The sequence below is a fragment of the Littorina saxatilis genome, linkage group LG8, assembly GCF_037325665.1.
Source record: "Littorina saxatilis isolate snail1 linkage group LG8, US_GU_Lsax_2.0, whole genome shotgun sequence".
Taxonomy (NCBI): Eukaryota; Metazoa; Mollusca; class Gastropoda; order Littorinimorpha; family Littorinidae; genus Littorina; species Littorina saxatilis.
In genome coordinates this window covers 26352690-26371075 of record NC_090252.1, presented here as the reverse complement: position 1 = coordinate 26371075, position 18386 = coordinate 26352690, and the positions used below count along the sequence as shown (strand labels likewise).

The 18386-nt window shown below is 46.8% G+C and overlaps 2 protein-coding genes across 3 annotated transcripts; both read right to left on the bottom strand.

Moving 5' to 3' along the window:
• Positions 1 to 479: 479 nt before the first annotated feature.
• LOC138973162 (uncharacterized) lies at positions 480 to 6531 on the bottom strand. Of its 2 annotated transcripts, XM_070345839.1 has the most exons (5): positions 5858 to 6531; positions 4220 to 4991; positions 3778 to 3848; positions 2530 to 2677; positions 480 to 1207 (listed from the first exon to the last, which is right to left on the bottom strand). In XM_070345839.1, the coding sequence occupies exon 2, from the start codon at positions 4908 to 4910 to the stop codon at positions 4302 to 4304; it is 609 nt and encodes a 202-aa protein (XP_070201940.1). In that variant the 5' UTR covers positions 4911 to 4991; positions 5858 to 6531; the 3' UTR covers positions 480 to 1207; positions 2530 to 2677; positions 3778 to 3848; positions 4220 to 4301. The 2 variants fall into 2 exon arrangements, with proteins under 2 accessions (XP_070201940.1, XP_070201939.1); XM_070345838.1 differs by having other exon boundaries at positions 4220 to 6531.
• Positions 6532 to 8028: 1497 nt separating this feature from the next.
• LOC138974578 (uncharacterized) lies at positions 8029 to 9918 on the bottom strand. The gene is made up of 2 exons (XM_070347296.1): positions 8806 to 9918; positions 8029 to 8406 (listed from the first exon to the last, which is right to left on the bottom strand). Exons 1-2 carry the CDS (start codon positions 9916 to 9918, stop codon positions 8029 to 8031), a joined length of 1491 nt encoding a protein of 496 aa, XP_070203397.1.
• Positions 9919 to 18386: the final 8468 nt, after the last annotated feature.

The window sequence follows — 18386 nt, the reverse complement described above, 5'->3', positions numbered from 1 at the left end:
TCTTGCATCTGGGTGATATCAGAACGGCTTCCCAGCCTTTGGAAACATGATCAGCACTAAGATCATGAATCTAGCTGCTTTAGAAACCCAGATATGGCGAGAAATGTGTTTTTATATATTTTGACGGCCATCTTGGCGGCCATCTTGGATTCTGTTGACAGGACCCAACAAACATTATGCATGCGTATCGCATGCGTATCGCATGCGTGAAAGTGTGCGTATCGCATGCGTGAAACGCATGCGATACGCATACGATTCTGTAACTTTTGTTTCGTGCGATACGCATGCGTTTTTTGCTCGGATATCGAGCGTGACACGCACCTCTAACGCAGGTCTACCGCATGCGTATCGCATGCGTATTCCATTCGTATTCCGGATTGTTTATGCTCTTTATAAAGCAGGTTTTTAGCTGCTCATATTTTCAGGCACTCTGACAACAACACTCACTCAAACCATGCAAGCAGAAACTCAAAAACAAATTGTTTCATCAAAATATTATGTTATTCAACAATTTTCAATTTTTATAAACATTCACAATCTTAGTGAAAATGCGTAATTAAATTTAGATACACTTACTGGGGCGGGGATGTAGCTCAGTCGGTAGCGCGCTGGATTTGTATCCAGTTGGCCGCTCTCAGCGTGAGTTCGTCCCCACGTTCGGCGAGAGATTTATTTTTCAGTCAACTTTGTGTGCAGACTCTCCTCGGTGTCCGAACACCCCCGTGTGTACACGCAAGCACAAGACCAAGTGCGCACGAAAAAGATCCTGTAATCCATGTCAGAGTTCGGTGTGTTATAGAAACACGAAAATTCCGAGGAGAGTCTGCACACAAAGGTAACTCTGAGAAATAAACCTCTCGCCGAACGTGTGGACGAACTCACGCTGACAGCGGCCAACTGGATACAAATCCAGCGCGCTACCGACTGAGCTACATTCCCGCCCCATCAATTAGTGATAATTATCAACACTCAAAATACAATTTGTATTCACAATGCTGCGACTTTTCGGCTATCTCTGAATATATATGCAGCGAAAGGCAATGTGTTTTGTAAGGACTCCCAGTGCCGTGCTGACGTCCTCGGTGATCCATCACCAGGCATAAACAAGTGATGCGCCTTCCCTTCCTTCAAAAGATGAGACTCGATCTGCTTGGCTGCATTTGCTACCTCTCCTCTGCAGCCCAGGTCCAACAGAGTTTCCCTGAAACTGACAACAATTTATCAAATCATTAGTTAGTGTACATAGTCTGAAGCCACCTGAACACACGACAGCCATTTTCCTTCAGTTCTCCACTTATTTATACTATAGGTACATGTTTTTAATTTATTTACACTCATCCTCATGGTACTGAAAAAGTGCCATGAAAGGCAGAAAATAAGAAATAGAAAGTCAAACAGAATGAGGCAGAGCAATGTTAAGATATCAAATAACCAAAGGGAAGTAATCGCTCAATGCATACGACATGTGTAATAGAGTAAGCGAGAGTTGTACGGAACCTTTTCTCCTGGCACCTGAGAGAATAACAAGCATTGAAATGAACAAGCGACTTTCATCCTCAAAAAAGGATGATCACCGCAAGCTCATAATGCTCATCATTCTCCAAGGCACTCCAACTAACACCTACGTACACAGTCATATACAAGAACCAGCTTTTATTCTCGACCGGACTTAGTCCTTAGATCAAGACTGGTTTTAATCAGAACAAATTCAATGTTCATTTCAATGCTTGTTATTCTCTCAGGTGCCAGGAGAAAAGGTTCCGTACAACTCTCGCTTACTCTATTACACATGTCGTATGCATTGAGCGATTACTTCCCTTTGGTTATTTGATAAGAAATAGAAAATAAGGAGCTCAATATTAGCTGATTCTTCAAAGCTTCCTTCACATACAAAGTAACACACACATGAATACAAACACAAAGCCTGTATTACAACATAAGATAAAAATCAGGGACACATAATTCAGAAAACTTCCATAACACAAACATTTAAACCAGGAATGATGACACAAAGTGCTTTCCAAGAGTGTTATTTGTGACTGATCATGCCAAAACATCTTGACAGTACAGGCAAATACTGTGAAACTTATCTTACGTCCGGACGGACGGACGACTCGGGTGAGTACATAGACTCACTTTTGCTTCGCATGTGAGTCAAAAATCAGGGACACAGAATTCAAAAAACTTCCATAACACAAACACCAGGAATGATGACACAAAGTGCTTTCCAAGAGTGTTATTTGTGACTGATCATGCCAAAACATTTTGACAGTACAGGCAAATACTGTGAAACTTATCTTACGGGCAGCTAATTGTACAGTGGAACCTTGTATTGAAGAAACTAGCTTTCCAAGTTTTCAGTTCACAATGTATTTATGTCTAAAAACAATTCCATTTAAAGATGGTTGCTCTCATAGGACGTGATCTGCTTTCAGTATATTTTTATTTTTGTGTTAATAGTCAAGATCTTTTGAAAGGTAGGTTCCATTGTACCCACAAACGAAACAAGTGTAAAACACAAACACTCACCAGTAATATTATTTGAGGTTGATTTGTGAAACTCTACAGCAAAGGAACACATGGAACGTAAGTGGCTGCCAGGGCTCTCAGTCTGACTTTCCTTGTTTCAGTGTCTCTCATTTGTGTTGACAGCATCGATTAGCAGCACCTTGATAAGCTACACAAAAGAAAAGAACATTGTCAATAAATAATATCCTTTTACATCAGTTGGTCTTTTTTACAGGTAAGTTCACGGATAAATCTAAAGTGCATTTCAGAGCCGTGTTCATCCCAGACACAGAGGACAATCAGCCAGTTAAACCTGCATGAATTCAAAATATATGTGGGTCAATATGTTATGGCCAGAAAACAATGTTGGTCTCAGAAAACCTCCGAAAACCCCTGAAAACCCCATCTAGACTAACTAAATCTATCTTCAAAGTGAAGTATTGGACATGCCTGTAAAAAGTAAGCCTGACTCGTGCTACATGCACCCTTATATTTGTGTTGAGAGCCGGATTATCGACGAAATCGATGCAACAATTTCAATGCAAGGGAGCTAGGTAACTACTGTTACTCAAAAGCACAAGTACTGATGACGTCATGTGATTAGTGCTTTCGCTCCTTCGTAAATCCTCGCACAAACACGAAAATAAAGCCATGAACTGTGAAAGTTGCAAATATAAGTCATGATTGCAAACATTATGTAACAAAACACGATCTAAGGACAAATGTTCTTATTTCTGATGAGGTTTTCGGGGGTTTTCGGAGAGAAGTAGTACCGCAATTTTGTATCTACAGAAATTCCATGGGGTCAAAACTATGGACATTGAACATACAGGCCTGGAGTCTGCATACCTGACCTATTATGACGGAGGCTGAAAATACTGTCAGACTCAGAGCACAGTTTAGGTTCATAAAACAACAAAAAAAAGGCATCCAATATTTGAAATGCCGAAGCTTTTTGTCGAATAACATTCAAGGGCGGATCTGGGGGGGATGCAATGGGTGCAATTGCACCCCAACCCCCCCCCCAGCGGGACAAAAAAAAAAAAAAAAAAAAAGAAGAAAAAAAAAAGAAGAAAAATGTATCACCTGAAAATAGCACTTTACACGCTCAGATTGCACCAGATTGCACAATTTTGCAATCACACACACACACACACACACACACACACACACACATACACACACACACACACACACACACACACACAGTGACACATACACAGAAACACACACAAAAACATTCATCATCAAAGGAAGCCTTAATCATACCTTTGCAGAACAGAAACAGCCAAGATCAATTCCCAATAGGAAACATGGTCCGAATGGTCAGCCGCTGTGTACTGGAAACATAAGTGGCCACACTGTTACTTATTTTAATGTAACTCAGAATTACTCAGATAATTCCACAACTTACTAACATCACATAAAACACGCACACACACACACAAGCCACATTATGAGTCTGTATGGTTAAAGCATGGAATAGATTATAGAGGCAACAAAAAACCTAAGTACACATATACCTATAATATATATAATATGCTGTTCTTCAGAAGTGTTCAAATTAGAACATAAAGCCCCCAAAACCATCAGATACACACATTTTTACACAAAAAAGTAACAGAAAGCCAGAGTGATCTTTGAAATTTAAACTGCACACACAGCACAAAACACATACACTGTGTACATGAATAATAAAGAGGCAACTGACCTTTTCCAATTCAAGACAGCTGTGAGTGTGATGTTTCCATTGTGGGTGTCTCATCTCTTCTTCTTCTTGGCGTTCGCAGAGGTTACACAATCAGTCCAGCACTGGTGATAAATGTTGTCGTTTTCTCCAACTCCTGTCGACTGCCGTATAGTTTGGTCTGCAAGGGAGTTGGTGACGGCCACACTTCTTTTCGTTCCTCATCTAGTAAGGGACATCGCTGTAAGATGTGTTCCGCTGTTTGGTCCTCTTGACCGCAGGCACAGGTTGGTGATGGCGCCAGCTTGAACTTTCGGTTCATGTGAGCATTGAGCCTGTTGTGGCCAGTACGCAGCCTGATGAGGTTGACTTGCTGCTCTCTGGACATTGTGTGGTAGTCATCTCTGTTTGTCCTTGGCCTCATCAATGCCTTGATGATTGTCTTCTGCTCACTAAAGCTGACACTGTTTTCAGGTTGGTCTTCCACGGCTCCTTCTTTTGCCAGCTCATCTGCCCTTTCATTTCCTGGTATCCCACAGTGTGCTGGTATCCACTGGAGGACAACTCTTCTGGTTTGTCTGACCATCTGTAATGCTTTGGCCAGCTGTGGGAGTTTGTCGTTCTCTAGGGCCTGAAGGACTGAAAGGGCGTCCGAGAGGAAGACAACTTGGTAGCAAGGGTCTGCGGAGTCCTGAACCAAGGAGGCGGCCTGCATGAGAGCTTCTGCTTCTGCTTTATAGTTTGGTGTCTCATCTCAAGGCGTGACATGTTACAACAGGATCCAGCTGGTATGCATCTGTAATAATTCAAATATCCTGCATACATCAGTACGCACTGTGCAACACAAACACATTTTATTTAAAACTCTAAGCATCGCTGTTTAAATTATAATTTGAGTCTTATGAGACAGTAAAACACACACCACTAACTATATGCAGTGGAAAAAACCCACAAAAAATACCATTGAAGCTCGATCAGTAAATGAAATGATTTCTTTTTTGCCTGTGCGCTGAATTCCAAAGAATTTGAACTTGAGTGTAAAGTTAAAAATAACATACTACTAGACCTATACTATTTTTCATTCTTGCTCTACTTCACATCAGTGAGCAAACTACTTTGATCGACCAGTTTGGGTCACAAATAAGCAAACACACATATGGCATTTCCAATACCCGGGAAAATAATATCTACTCGATTCTTAACTCGACTAGAACAGCAAAATACAATGCGCCCCATTCAATGCACATATTAACACTCAACTTAGAAGTTCAACTTTAACTTGTTCAAGGATAAAAAAAAACAAAAAAAAACAAGAAATGTAGGTTGTTGGAAAGCTTGTTATTGACAAAACAATACATTCCACTCTCCAGTCACAGATATTTCGACCCAGCTGTCTTTTCAGTGCACAGATAAACCAATATTAATTCAACAGTAAAAGACTGACCCTTTCATTGTTTCAATTCGCATCACCAAACACTGACAGACTGCATGAGACTGATCGAAGGTCAACTTCACGAAACAATTAGATCTAACTTGGCTGAAAACGGCGCCTCTGCACTTACCAAACCTTGATACGCGGTGCAGTGAACAGAATGCTTCGATACTATGCCTGCAAATACTTTCTTAAATAATGAAAACGTCAAAAATAGTGAAGAAACTTACCTGTCAAGCATTCCTGTCGTCAGCTGATTTTTGTTGACCGTTTCAATATCGGGCTTGCAAAGGAACGAAAACAGAGTTGTTTCCCCTCGTAATAGCAGACGACATTGTCACTGCAATGCTGCTTTTACACTGATTCTGTTACTGAAACGCAGTTTTGACCTTTGTAAGTGTTCTCTCACACTGTATGCTACCTTTTAAATGCAGATCTACAGATTGTGAATTCTAGAGAGTCATCTACAAGCAAAACCAGTCGTGAGATAAGATTTCGAAAAACCGGAAGTGAAGATGTCGGAGCAAAATGTTTCGAAAAGAAATTAGCGCTGATAAAATATAAACATGAGTTTGAGTTTTCTGTGGGATCATCATCGATTTTCTTTCATTTTTCTAACTGAGAATTTGGCTTTTCTTTAATTTAAAAAGATTCAGAGGGACTGTGAGCTAAAAGATTGCACAGGCTAGGGCATCGTCGCCAACAGTAATGACGTCAAATCTTGGACCTAATATGGAGGTCCAAGGTCAAATGCAATAGAACGCGTCACACAATGACGAGAAATATAGCGTCATAAAAAGCATGCGTATCGCATGCGAGACGAGTTACAAAATCGTATGCGTATCGCATGCGTTTTCACGCATGAAAGCATGTCGCATTCACGTATGCGATACGCACTCGACTCGAGTGCATAAATCGAAAATTTTATTGTAAATTTTCATTTAATAAATATACCTACCCGAATCACATGTAGCAGTTGACTCAGTCTAAAGTGCTAGGTCTGAAAAGGCTACCCGTCTAAGGGGAGCAACCCCAACTAAAAAAGTGTAAACGTAGCTATGGTAATGACGACGCACCCAGGGAGTTACCTCCCCTCCTGCGTACTACGTCACTACTGCTACTGACCACGTGACCCCTATCATTCGACTCGAAGAATAAAATCTCCAAATCATAAGCGGGGTAGGTGGGAGGGACTACGATATGTGATTCGGGTAGGTATATTTATTAAATGAAAATTTACAATAAAATTTTCGATTAAATTACATATTCCTACTCCGAATCACATGTAGCAGATTGAAACAACAAGGCGGTGGGCAAGAAAAAGTTCAAACTCACTCTCAAATCCTTGTCAAGAGCTGACCCCCTGCCACCATGGCAGGCAAAGCTCTAGATCCATCCTGGCGAAGGGCCGAGATGTCACGCAGGTAAAAATTCATGAAGACATCCTCGGAACGCCAGTATGCGGTGTGTAGCACCTCCTCCAGTCTTCTTGATCGTAATACGGCCAAGGAGGAAGCCCAAGCTCGCGTCTCGTGAGCCCGAGCTGATTCCAGAGGAAGGACAGGCTGTGTCCCCCCTTCATTGCGGCGGCTCCACTCGTAAGCATGCTTAATGAGCGCCGACACCCACCGGGCCAGAGTCGTCTTAGTAATATCCTTATGTCTCTCCGTATTGAGAGAAATAAACAAAAGCTTTTGAGCTGCGGATCTAAGAGACTGAGCACGGGCAAGGTAGATGTGAAGGGCTCTAACAGGGCAATTTACTAAGTCTGGGTCATTCGGAGCCAGAATAGTGGACAACGGCCTGACATGAACCAAAGGAGAAGCTCGCTCGGGAGCCTGGTTTTTCGCAAGAAACTCAGGTCGAAACCGCAAGGTAACGGACCCATCTGATTCAAAGGAAATGTCGTCCGAATTACCGGAAAGAGCGTGAATCTCACTGCCCCTTCGTGCCGATGCTAGCAGCAAAAGGAAAAGGGACTTGCGTGTAAGATTCGCAAAACTGGCATCTCTGAGAGGTTCAAAATCCGCTGAACGCAGAAACTCCATGACCAATAAGAGATCCCACTTAGGAACGGGCGTACGAGACTTGACGTCAGAAAGGGAAGCGCCCTTGATGACTCCAGCGATCACGCCACTAACATCTATAGAGCGACCTATCTGGCGTAGGGTCGCCGAGATGGCCGATCTTCTTACTTTCAACGAGGCAGCGGAAGCTCCCTGAGAGGACATGAAAGCAAGATGGTTCGCCACGTGCATCGTGCGGGGCGCCGTAGCATCCAGCCGATGCTCGTGACACCAGGTAACCCAGGCCCTCCAATGTGACTCATAAACGGACGAGGTAGATGCTCTGTGCGAGCGTCCTACCAGGTCCATGGTCAGATCTGATGCCCCTTTGCGCCTCAGAGAAGACCGCACAACCTCCACGCGTGAAGATTCAGCATCTGAGGCTCTGCGTGGAGGCTGCCGGTGTGAGGCTGTACCAGTTCTCCTCGCGTGAGAGCGAGAGGAATGGGAGGGCCCTGGGCGAGTCTCAGCAGGTCCGGGAACCACGGCTGAGACGGCCAAAGAGGAGCGATCAGCAGGAGGGACGGGCCCTCCTGCTCCGCCTTCCTGAGAACTCGCGTGAGCAACTGGAATGGCGGGAACGCGTAAGCCTCCAGGCCTGACCAGGAAATGTCCATCGCGTTCGTCTCCCACGCCTCGGGATCCGGGAATGGTGAGACGAACACTGGTAGTCTCTTCGAGAACCTGGTGGCAAAAAGGTCCACCTGAGGTTTCTGCACAAGAGACCAGAGACGATCCAGCGCTCCGTGAGTGATGGTCCACTCTGTTTGAAGCACTCTGTCGGAGCGGCTGAGCGCGTCCGCCAGAGTGTTCAAGCTTCCGGGCAGGTACCTGGCCGAAAGCCTGATTTGATGCTCTGAACACCAAATCAGGATCTCGCAGGCCCTGGCCGAAAGCGACGGAGACCGCGACCCTCCCTGCTTGTTGATGTAAGCTGCCACTGTCGTGTTGTCTGTAAACAGACGAACATGCTTGGCCTGAAGGGAGGGCCGGAACTTGTCCAGAGCTAGAGCCACGGCTTCTAGCTCCAGCAAGTTGATGTGCTGCATCCTCTGATCTGCCGACCACAGACCTGACGCAGTCAGCTGGTCTGTGTGAGCCCCCCACCCCACCAAGGACGCGTCCGTGAACAGGTCCAAGTCTGGGGCAGGAAGGGCTATCGGCACGCCCCTGCACACCCACTCCGTGTCCAGCCACGGAAGGGTAGCGGATTGGAACCATCCCCGGAGAGGGATGAGGGCATTCCAATCCACCGTGGGAGAGTCCACGAACGGCCTCAGCGCCAGCTGAAAGGGACGTTTGTGGACCCTCCCCAAGGGGACCAGGAGAGCCATGGACTCCATCTGCCCTAAGATGGAGGCCAAAGTCCGCAGGGAGGCCCTCGGGAGAGGCAAAGTGGAGCGTATGCACGCCTGGAGCTTGTCCACCCTCTTCTGAGAGGGCTGAACAGTCCAAGCCACCGTGTCGAAAGACATTCCCAAGTAGGTGAACGTCTGACACGGCGTCAGCTCCGACTTTGATCGGTTGATCGAGAAGCCAAACAAGTTGGCCTCCCGAAGAACCGATTGGGTATCCTGCTCGCACCCCGCCTGACTCTGACTCAGGATGAGCCAATCGTCCAGGTAGGCACGTAGCCGGACACCCCGCGACCTCACCAGCGCGCAGACCTGTCTCACGACCATGGTGAAGACCCAAGGGGCGAGAGACAGGCCGAAAGGAAGGGCGCGAAACTGGTAAACCTGACTTGCCCACCGGAAACGAAGCCATTTCCGGTCGGCTGGATGCATAAGAATATGGAAGTATGCATCCGTCAGGTCGATGGAAGTCGCCCAATCTCCCGGGCGGAGAGAGTCCCTGACCGACGCTGGCGTCTCCATCTTGAACCTTATCTCCCTCAAAAAGGTATTGAGGAACGACAGGTCCAAGACAGGACGCCATGCCCCTGAGGCTTTGGGGACGGCGAAAAGCCGTCCGTAAAACCCAGGGGAGCTGTGGTCGAGGACTTTCTCCACTGCGCCCTTCTGCACCAGGGAGTCTATTTCCGACCGAAGGACGGAAATGGCTTCCTGCGAGGAGGGAGGCCTGAACGCCGGCGGACGCCTGACCAGAGGTGCCTTGCCATCTTTCCAGAGAAGACGGAAGCCCGACCTCACGACCCCCACGATCCATTGACTCTGTACAGACACGAGCCAGTGGGAAAGTGCCCGGGAAGGGCCCCCCGCCATCACCAGAGTGGAGGGCGGGGTGGGGGGGAGATCGGGAGCACTTCATTGGGGGTGAGGCTTGCTTCCAGAGCCGCCTCTCCCCCTGCCGGAAGACGGTCGTCTTCTCGAGCCCCGAGAAGAGGAACGTCCACGACCCTTGTCTGCCGGTTTGGGAGGGCCAGCAACCTTAGCCTGCTTCGGCTGAGAAGGCTGAGACTGCTTGGACTGCTTAAGGCTGTGCAGGGAAAAGTCAGAGAACTGCTGGTCCCTGTTAGCCTGAATTTCCTGTCTTCGGGCATCAAAAACGAGATGCCCAAAGAGGGAACCCTCCAAGACCGGTGAGGCACGCAAGGTGTCCTTGGTCGCCTGATCCGAAAACTGAGAGTGTGACAGGAAGAGATCCCGACGACACATAACAGAGTGCGCATAGTGCACAGCGGAAAGTCTCATCTGTTCTTCGTTGACCCTCGCAAGAGCGGCCAACAAAGTGGAGACGTCATCCGCATCCTGATCCTCGCTGAGAGAGAACGGATTCAGTGAATCAGTGAGGGCACGAGAGAGAGCCCGAATGAGAGTCTCAGCAATGGAGGCAAGCTCCAGCTGCTGACGCCCTGCCTCTTCAGAAGCAATCAGAGTGTTCTCAGAAAAGAGCACACCGTCATCCTTCTTGATAGGCTTGGCCAACAAGGCCAGCATCTCCGGAGGAACTGTCAAAGATGAACGCGGGAGAGCGAAAGCATCCAACAAGTTCCTAGGAGACTTCTGCAAAACCAACCGCCTGTGAGACGACAGAGCGAATGCAGAAGCCTGAGAAGGCGAAGCCATCCACTGCTGTGCCAGCTCCGGAACGGAGCCGTGAGGCACGAGCAGCGGAACCGGAAGTGAAGGAATTCCGCTTCCGGAAGGAGATGGCTTGGCCAAAACTTGAGAAAGCTGAAAGGCTATGGATGGAGACTCCAAAAACCGGAAGTATGAGTCATCCTCCTTCCCAGAGCGAAAATCAGCCATCGCGGACGGTGCCGTCGAAGCGGCAGCCGAAGAGACCGAAGCCCCTTCCGCGAAATATCTCGAAGTGACCTCAGCAGCGGCCTCAAGAGCCACTTTGAGTCTCTCCGGATAACCAACACGTGCAGCCTCGCTGGCGACGGACTGAATATCCGAAACATCCGGCGAAGGACCGAAGTCCACGTTGCTGGTAGAAGGGCGGTGAACGCCGTAACCGGAAACCGGAAACCCGTCCACTCCAATACCATCCGAACTCATGCCCTGAATAGGGAAAGAGTAAGAGGACGGCATGCCCGCAGCCGCCGGAACCGGAACCGCAGTCGAAGCAACAACCGAAGACGGAAGCGCTGACTGCCCCGGCCAGGGCTGAGACACCTGCCCAAAGGGCTGGTGATGCCCCCCCGCGACCGCCACCTGAGAGGAAGCGGAAGCAGAAGAAGCAGCAGATCCGGTCTGAGCCGGAAAAGTATCAGACGCGACCGCGAAAAGCGGAAGCGCAGACACTGTGGACGGCGGCCGGAAGGCCGAATGCCCAGAGGGCCACGTCCGGTCAACCCCGGAAACGACCCCAGCGGGTGCGTACATCGGGGGACCTATGCTTCCGGCGAGTGCCGGAAGCGCAGCAGACGGAACCGGCTGGTCGACTCCGGAAACGACCCCAGCGGGTGCGTACGTCGGAGGACCTACGCTTCCGGCGAGTGCCGGAAGCGTCGAAGCCTGAACCAAATGCCGCCATTGCTCATCGACACGATGGTCTTCCGTGAAGCCAAAGTGAGAACGAACAGGGGTTTGCGGGTCGTGAACCCGCCGAAAAGGGCTGCTTCCCAGCAGGGAGCGTCCAGCGGCCTCACGAGGACCTACGGACCAGCCCAACTTACTTGCGTCGCCAACCACAGCGGTAGAAGGCACAGAAGCAACCGCCTCGGTCAAGGACAGCGTCACAGCCGGAAGCGGAAAGGAAGCCATCGACGGGACAACGGAAGTCGAAGGCTGAGAACGCACCATCTCCTCTCTCACCAACGTGCGAAGCTCGGGAACCAGCGAAGAAAGCAACGATGAAACCAGCGCCGTCGAATCTGCAAGCGGCAGAGAAGACGAGCGAGAAACAACGGTACGCGTAGGTTGATTAGACTGCCCCGCAACCGGCTGGTCATTCGGGGCAGAAATAGGGACCGTCATAACATTATTGTTAGCCGCGTCAGAAACAACAACCAAAATAGGCTTAGGGACAGAAGTGGAAGACTTGGGTTTAATTTTCCCTTTCACATCAGCCTTGCCGCGCTCGCGCTTTTTTGTCTCCGTCAGACATGCTGACAACAAAATGGAGACACAAAATTCCAAAATGGCTACCACAAAATACGTGACCAACACGTGGCCGAAAATTTCAAGTAGCAACAGAAAATTACGTTCGATACAAGTAAAGGAACGAGCTCACCAACTACCAGTGCAGCGGGTGAAGAGACGGGTGTGGGTGCCGGTGGGTGTCTAAGCAAACACCAAACAGCGAACTTCCACTAGAGCCAAAAAATTCACGACCTGCTCCCTAGAAAGCTGAAGTGTCGAATGATAGGGGTCACGTGGTCAGTAGCAGTAGTGACGTAGTACGCAGGAGGGGAGGTAACTCCCTGGGTGCGTCGTCATTACCATAGCTACGTTTACACTTTTTTAGTTGGGGTTGCTCCCCTTAGACGGGTAGCCTTTTCAGACCTAGCACTTTAGACTGAGTCAACTGCTACATGTGATTCGGAGTAGGAATATGTAATTTAATCCGTGTTCGATTTTGTGCATGCGTGACGCGCTCGATTCGAGTGCAGAAATTCGTGCCGAGTGTTTTACGCATGCGATCCGAGGGTGCAATGTTTGCTGGGGATTGACAAACCAACCTCAGAAATGAACTCGCTGACATAAAAAAAACGACTCATCTGGATCAAAAGTTATATATTGACCATCTTCAAGATGACCGTTGGGCGGCCATCTTGGATTCTGAGAATTTCCCAAAGTGTAACTTTAGGCAACCAAGCTAATTTGACTCTACATACCCTATAGATTACATTTCCGTCATAAAAGTTTACAGGAACAGACATTTCCAGGTACTCTTTTTGGCAAGTAGACTAGTGCAAGGTAGCCGACCGTCTCATTGTAGCCAAGTTACGACAGTTGCTCGATTGACGCATTTCACTTCAATATTGTGTCTGAGCTCATTTCCCAATGAGCTGCCTTTAAAACCGGAATGTCATGCAATTGTAGCATGCGTTGGAGTTTTTTTTTTTATAGATGGGTACATGATGCGATATCGTCGTATAAATGATGAAATTAACTTTGAAAGTGGGAACTTCAGAAGCAAAGTTGCCAGCTACTCGGTATGCACGAGCTAACTTGAACGCCGAAGTAGTGGCTTCGAGAGTCCTGAAGTTAAGATCGAGAAAAGTGGGGGAATCCCAATTAGTGCGCATGCGTTTGTAAACGGTAGGCTTGGCGACCAGAAGAAACAAATCTCATTGCAAGTTCGTAAATGGGCGAACGTTGATCGGGCTGTAGCTTTTACGATAGTTGTTGTTTTTGACCGGTTGAACGAAATGGTCTGTTCAAAGCTGTGATGATTGTCTTGAAATTGAATGACTGTCTGTAATAATGATTTTGTTGACCAGAATGTTGGGGAGAATAAAACTTTTTTTGTTTATGTGGTAACGAAGTCGGTTATGTTAAACCTCTTTTTTTTTTTAATGATTGTGTATCAGTAAAACTATTTGGTTAGAGCGAAAGTTTTGGGCTACTGGTCAATTTAAAAAGGCAAAACTCAAGTTTTTTGGGGAATCAAGATTTAAGGTGTAGTGAAAAGAAGATAAGTTCAGTAACTTTCATATTAATTGGGAAAATGTGTGTCCATAATTTTTACAAAAGATAAATGGTTGTACTTAGGTGTTAGTAAATTATGTTTGTCCTCGTTACTTGTGAACAGGATGTACGTTTATGTAAAGTTGAAAGTCAAGATTGGATTTGTTTATCCTACGCGCGTGTGTGCATGTGTGTTAGACATAGAACACTTTATTATCTTAATTTCGAGAAACTCGGGTGTGGTGAATCACAACAAACAACATAAAACGTAAGAAAATAAATAAAATATCGAGGCGCAAATAATCAGCTCATAATAAGCTACTCACAAAAAGTTAAGGATCACTTGCACACAAATTCATAACTTTCCAAAATTAATAAGAAAGCCAATGCGTTGGTATTTGGCAAACGTTTAATTCAATGCTTTAGTGATAACGATACAACATTTCCTTCAATTTCGAGCAATCGTTTGGTCTGTACATTTTATCAAAGTGTGTACGTATCGAAATTTAATTTCACAAAGTCGTTGAAATCACAAGACATGGCATTCAGATGCTCCCAAAAGTTCAGTAATGCGTGTAACCGCCCTGGCTGTTCTGGCACTCGACGCAGCGAGTCCTCGTAGAGTTGACCAGGGTGGTAAAGATCCTCTGTGGAAGCGCCTGCCACTCAGCCTGCAGCATCTGGTAGAGGTGCTGGACATCCATGGGAGGGGGGTGGTTGCTCCTCACTTTGCGATCCAACTCATCCCAGAGGTTCTTTCGGGTTGCGATCGGGACTGCATGCTGGCCACTCCATTCTGTTGACTCCAGACTGCTGCAGGAAGTCGTTGACCACCCTTGCCCTGTGGGGGCGAGCGTTGTCATCCTGGTAGACAGCCTGCGGTCCCATCTGCTGCAGTGTTTAGGCACCGCCAGCGGTCGAAGGATCTCATCCCGGTATCGGAGGCCAGTCAGGTTACCCTGTACATGAAACAAGGGTGTTCTGTGGTGAAGGCTGAAGGCCCCCCAGACCATTATAGAACCTCCACCAAAGGCCACCTTTTCTTGGACAGTGGCGTCAATGTAGCGTTCCCCTTGGCGCCTCTAGACCCTCAGTCGGTCGTCGTTGTGGTTCAGGGGGAAGCGTGATTCATCACTGAACAGGACCTGGGACCATTGCTGACGTGTCCACCTCACCTGACGTCTGCAGAAGGCGCGGCGTGCTGCCCTATGGGCTGGAGTTAAGCGTGGCCGTACAGCTGGGCGACGAGAACGGAGGTTAAACCCATGAAGGCGATTCCGTATGGTCTGCTGGCTGATGTTGGTGTTAGTAGCCACCCTCAGCTGCCTTCGAATAATGCTGGAAGAGGCTGTTCTTGTTTGCAAGGCTAGTCGTTCAATGAGACGATCTTCACGTGGAGTTGTCTTCTTTGGTCGCCCAGGTCTGCGTCTTTCCTGAACCTTCCAGTGGCTGTGAAACGTTGAATCAGTCTGACAATGACCGAGATGGACACGTGAAGTCGCCTGGCCACTTCTCGCTTGGGGACACCATCTTGGAACCGCTCAACAGCTCGTCCCCTCTCAAACTCGTTCAATTTTCGTCGTGGAGGCATTGTCAGATAATGCCTAATACTGGTGGTATGTCTTCTCAAAAAGCCAAGCAAGTGACAGCATCCCACACATAAACAGCAGTGCTTGCACGTGCATAATGGTTTTTCCATGTGGCTTGTGCAATGTGTTCGGGCTGAACGGTCCAAAACAAGGTCCTTTTTCGCAAGTTTCCGCTTTTTCTTTTGCTACCAAGCTCAGTAGTAGAGAACCCCGTGCAATTTCCCCACTAACACAACATCGCCCACTTACAGCTGAACAAGAATTCATAACAATTTGGTTTGACTGAGAAATAAATAACAGTAGGGAACTGATATTATTGAGCACCTGTTTTCTCATAGTGATCCTTAACTTTTTGTGAGTAGTGTAGTATGTGTGTGTGGGGGGGTGGGGGTGCACACACACACACACACACACACACCGTCGAACACACACACACACCGTCGAACACACACACACACACACACACACACACACACTCACTCACACACACATGCACCAACACACACACACACACACACACACGCGCGCGCGCACACGCAAACAAACGTTTGAAGGAACAGACGCACAATTATACCAGCACGCACGCACACACAGGCAGGCAGGCACTCGCACAAATACATACAAACACACACACACACACACACACACACACACACACACACACACACACACACACAGATAAAGCAATGGAAAAAAATAGCAGAAATTTACACTTCAACACTCGAACACACACACACACACACACACACACACACACACACACACACACACACACACACGCACACACACACATAAAGCAATGACAAAAACAACAACAGAAACTTACTCAAACCCACACACACACACACACACACACACACATACACACACACACGCACACAAACGCACACACACACATACACACACACATACACACACACATACACACACACACACGCACACACACACACACTCACACATGCACACAACGACGCCCACTTTTCATAGAAACACAATGAAAGAGTGGTGGCCAATGACCCAGAACAAACAAAAGTCGCTGGCAACTCAGGTTTGTATTCAGGGAAATCTGCACGAAATGCATGCACAAGATACGACTTTTGCTTCTATTTTCTCTCTTTGGGACTTTCATTTGCGTCAGCTCGGTTTGATATGAAAAACTGAAGAAAAGCCCTGCCTTTTTACACTGAGAAACTGTGGAAGTAGCGTGTTTACTACTGGGTTTGGCTGAAGTACATTGTTTCACTATATCACATAAGAACCACACCACGATCCACTCTCGCAGTCATACAATTAAATAGAAACAACAAAAGTATAAGTTCCAGACGCCTGTTTATGTAATAACTCGCCACCTCCCTCGAGACTTCACTCAAAATATGTTCTTTTTACGTTCAAAACGTAAACACCATGGGTGCGTTGCATAGGCAGAGCGCCACAGAACGTTTGCGAACGTTTGCTATGCAACGCATAGTTTTGTTGTGGCGCTCGCGAGCGTTAGCAAGCGCTCGGTACGAGTACCATTGTCCGGGGTCACTGAAGCGAAACAATCGCGACCGCTCGCCGAGAATGGTCTAGGAAACGGGGGTTTGCGGGGAGCATTCTGTAACGTACCTGAGAGGTGGCACGCCACAAACTATTGCACTGTACTGAGCTTTCCGGTTAACTCTCTCTCTCTCTCTCTCTCTCTCTCTCTCTCTCTCTTTCTTCCTTTCTTTCTCTCTCTCTCACTCTCTCTCAAATTTCAAACAAATAATCTAAATATTGGATTTTCTGTTAATTTTTTCGAAAATTAAAACAAATTTGGCAAGTAGCAACTATGCGTTTCTTTTTTTGAACAGTATATGAGAAAACCTCATTGAAAAATGTATATGTTTGACCTCAACGCGACCCTGCTGTGACCTTGACTTTTTCAACCAGACTTTAATCGTGTGTGAACATTATACACTAGAACTGTGTGTATTTTCAAAGCTCGTGCTATAAACGCGCTGAATAAATTGAAAATATTCCACATTTGGACCAGATGTGACCCCGCTGTGACCTTGAACTTTGACAAAGATTAACCAGCAGGTCACTTTTAATGAGGTTTTATAGATATGCTGAAAGTATGTGAAGTATGTAAAGTCTAACTGATCTAGTATTAAAACATGTAAGACGTGACAACGACAATTTTCCAGTTTGCAAAGGAAATTTAACCTCGCTGTGACCTTGAAATTCAATGTTGTTAAATGTGATGTGCACCATACCTGGAGGTCATTATACTTTGGTTGTGTGCCAAGTTTCAAAGCCCTAGCTTTAAAAACGTGCGAGATAACCTTAATGCTATGACTCAGTGCCGTTTTGAATGATATAACGAACAAAATTATCGTTATTTGTAAAATCATTTGGGTAAATTTATCTTTTCTTTTCGTAATTGGGTTCCAGCATCTGTTGTCTTAACAAAAATCCCAATATCAGTCGTGTTTGTCAACTTTTATTTTTTAGCCCCTTTGTCCGCTTTTCGTGCGCACCTTTTGGCACTTAGTCACATACTGCTTGACTAAAATCTTTACAAACATCTGACTATATTCTATACAAGAACCACTTAACAAGGGTAAAAGGAGAAACAGAATCCGTTAGTCGCCTCATACGACATGCGGGGTGCAGAGAAATAAGGATGTGGAAAAGAAGACTTTTGGTAAGTGAAATAAAGGTGATGGATCCAGTCAGGTAGAAATAAGACAACAAGAAAAGAATTGGAAAACTGCAGGGAATAGAAGGGAGAGTTTTCTTGGAAGGAAATATAGGTGAAAGGACAGGTAAGGCAGAAATAAGACAAAAGAAGATAAGAAACAGAACCGTTAGTCGCCTCTTACGACATGCTGGGTAGCATCGGGTAAATTCTTTCTAGTCCCAACAAATATGGGACTCCCCCTAACCCGCGGGGGGTGAGTATGTATGTGTGTGTGTGCGTGTGTGTGGTAAGTGTGTGTGTTTGTGTGCGTGTGTGTGTGCGTGTGTGTTTGTGTGTGTGTGTGTGTGTGTGTGCGTGTGTGCGTGTGTGTTTGTGTGTTGTGTGTGTGTGTG

What these genes read in the sequence shown, in the direction of transcription:
- LOC138974578 (XM_070347296.1), bottom strand. Translation starts at nt 9,918, where the DNA reads ATGGCGGGGGGCCCTTCCCGGGCACTTTCCCACTGGCTCGTGTCTGTA. An exon ending in TGTTCACGGACGCGTCCTTG is followed by an intron (nt 8,407 to 8,805) that starts GTGGGGTGGGGG and finishes TCTCTTGTGCAG; the next exon opens with AAACCTCAGGTGGACCTTTT.
- LOC138973162 (XM_070345838.1), bottom strand. Translation starts at nt 4,910, where the DNA reads ATGCAGGCCGCCTCCTTGGTTCAGGACTCCGCAGACCCTTGCTACCAA.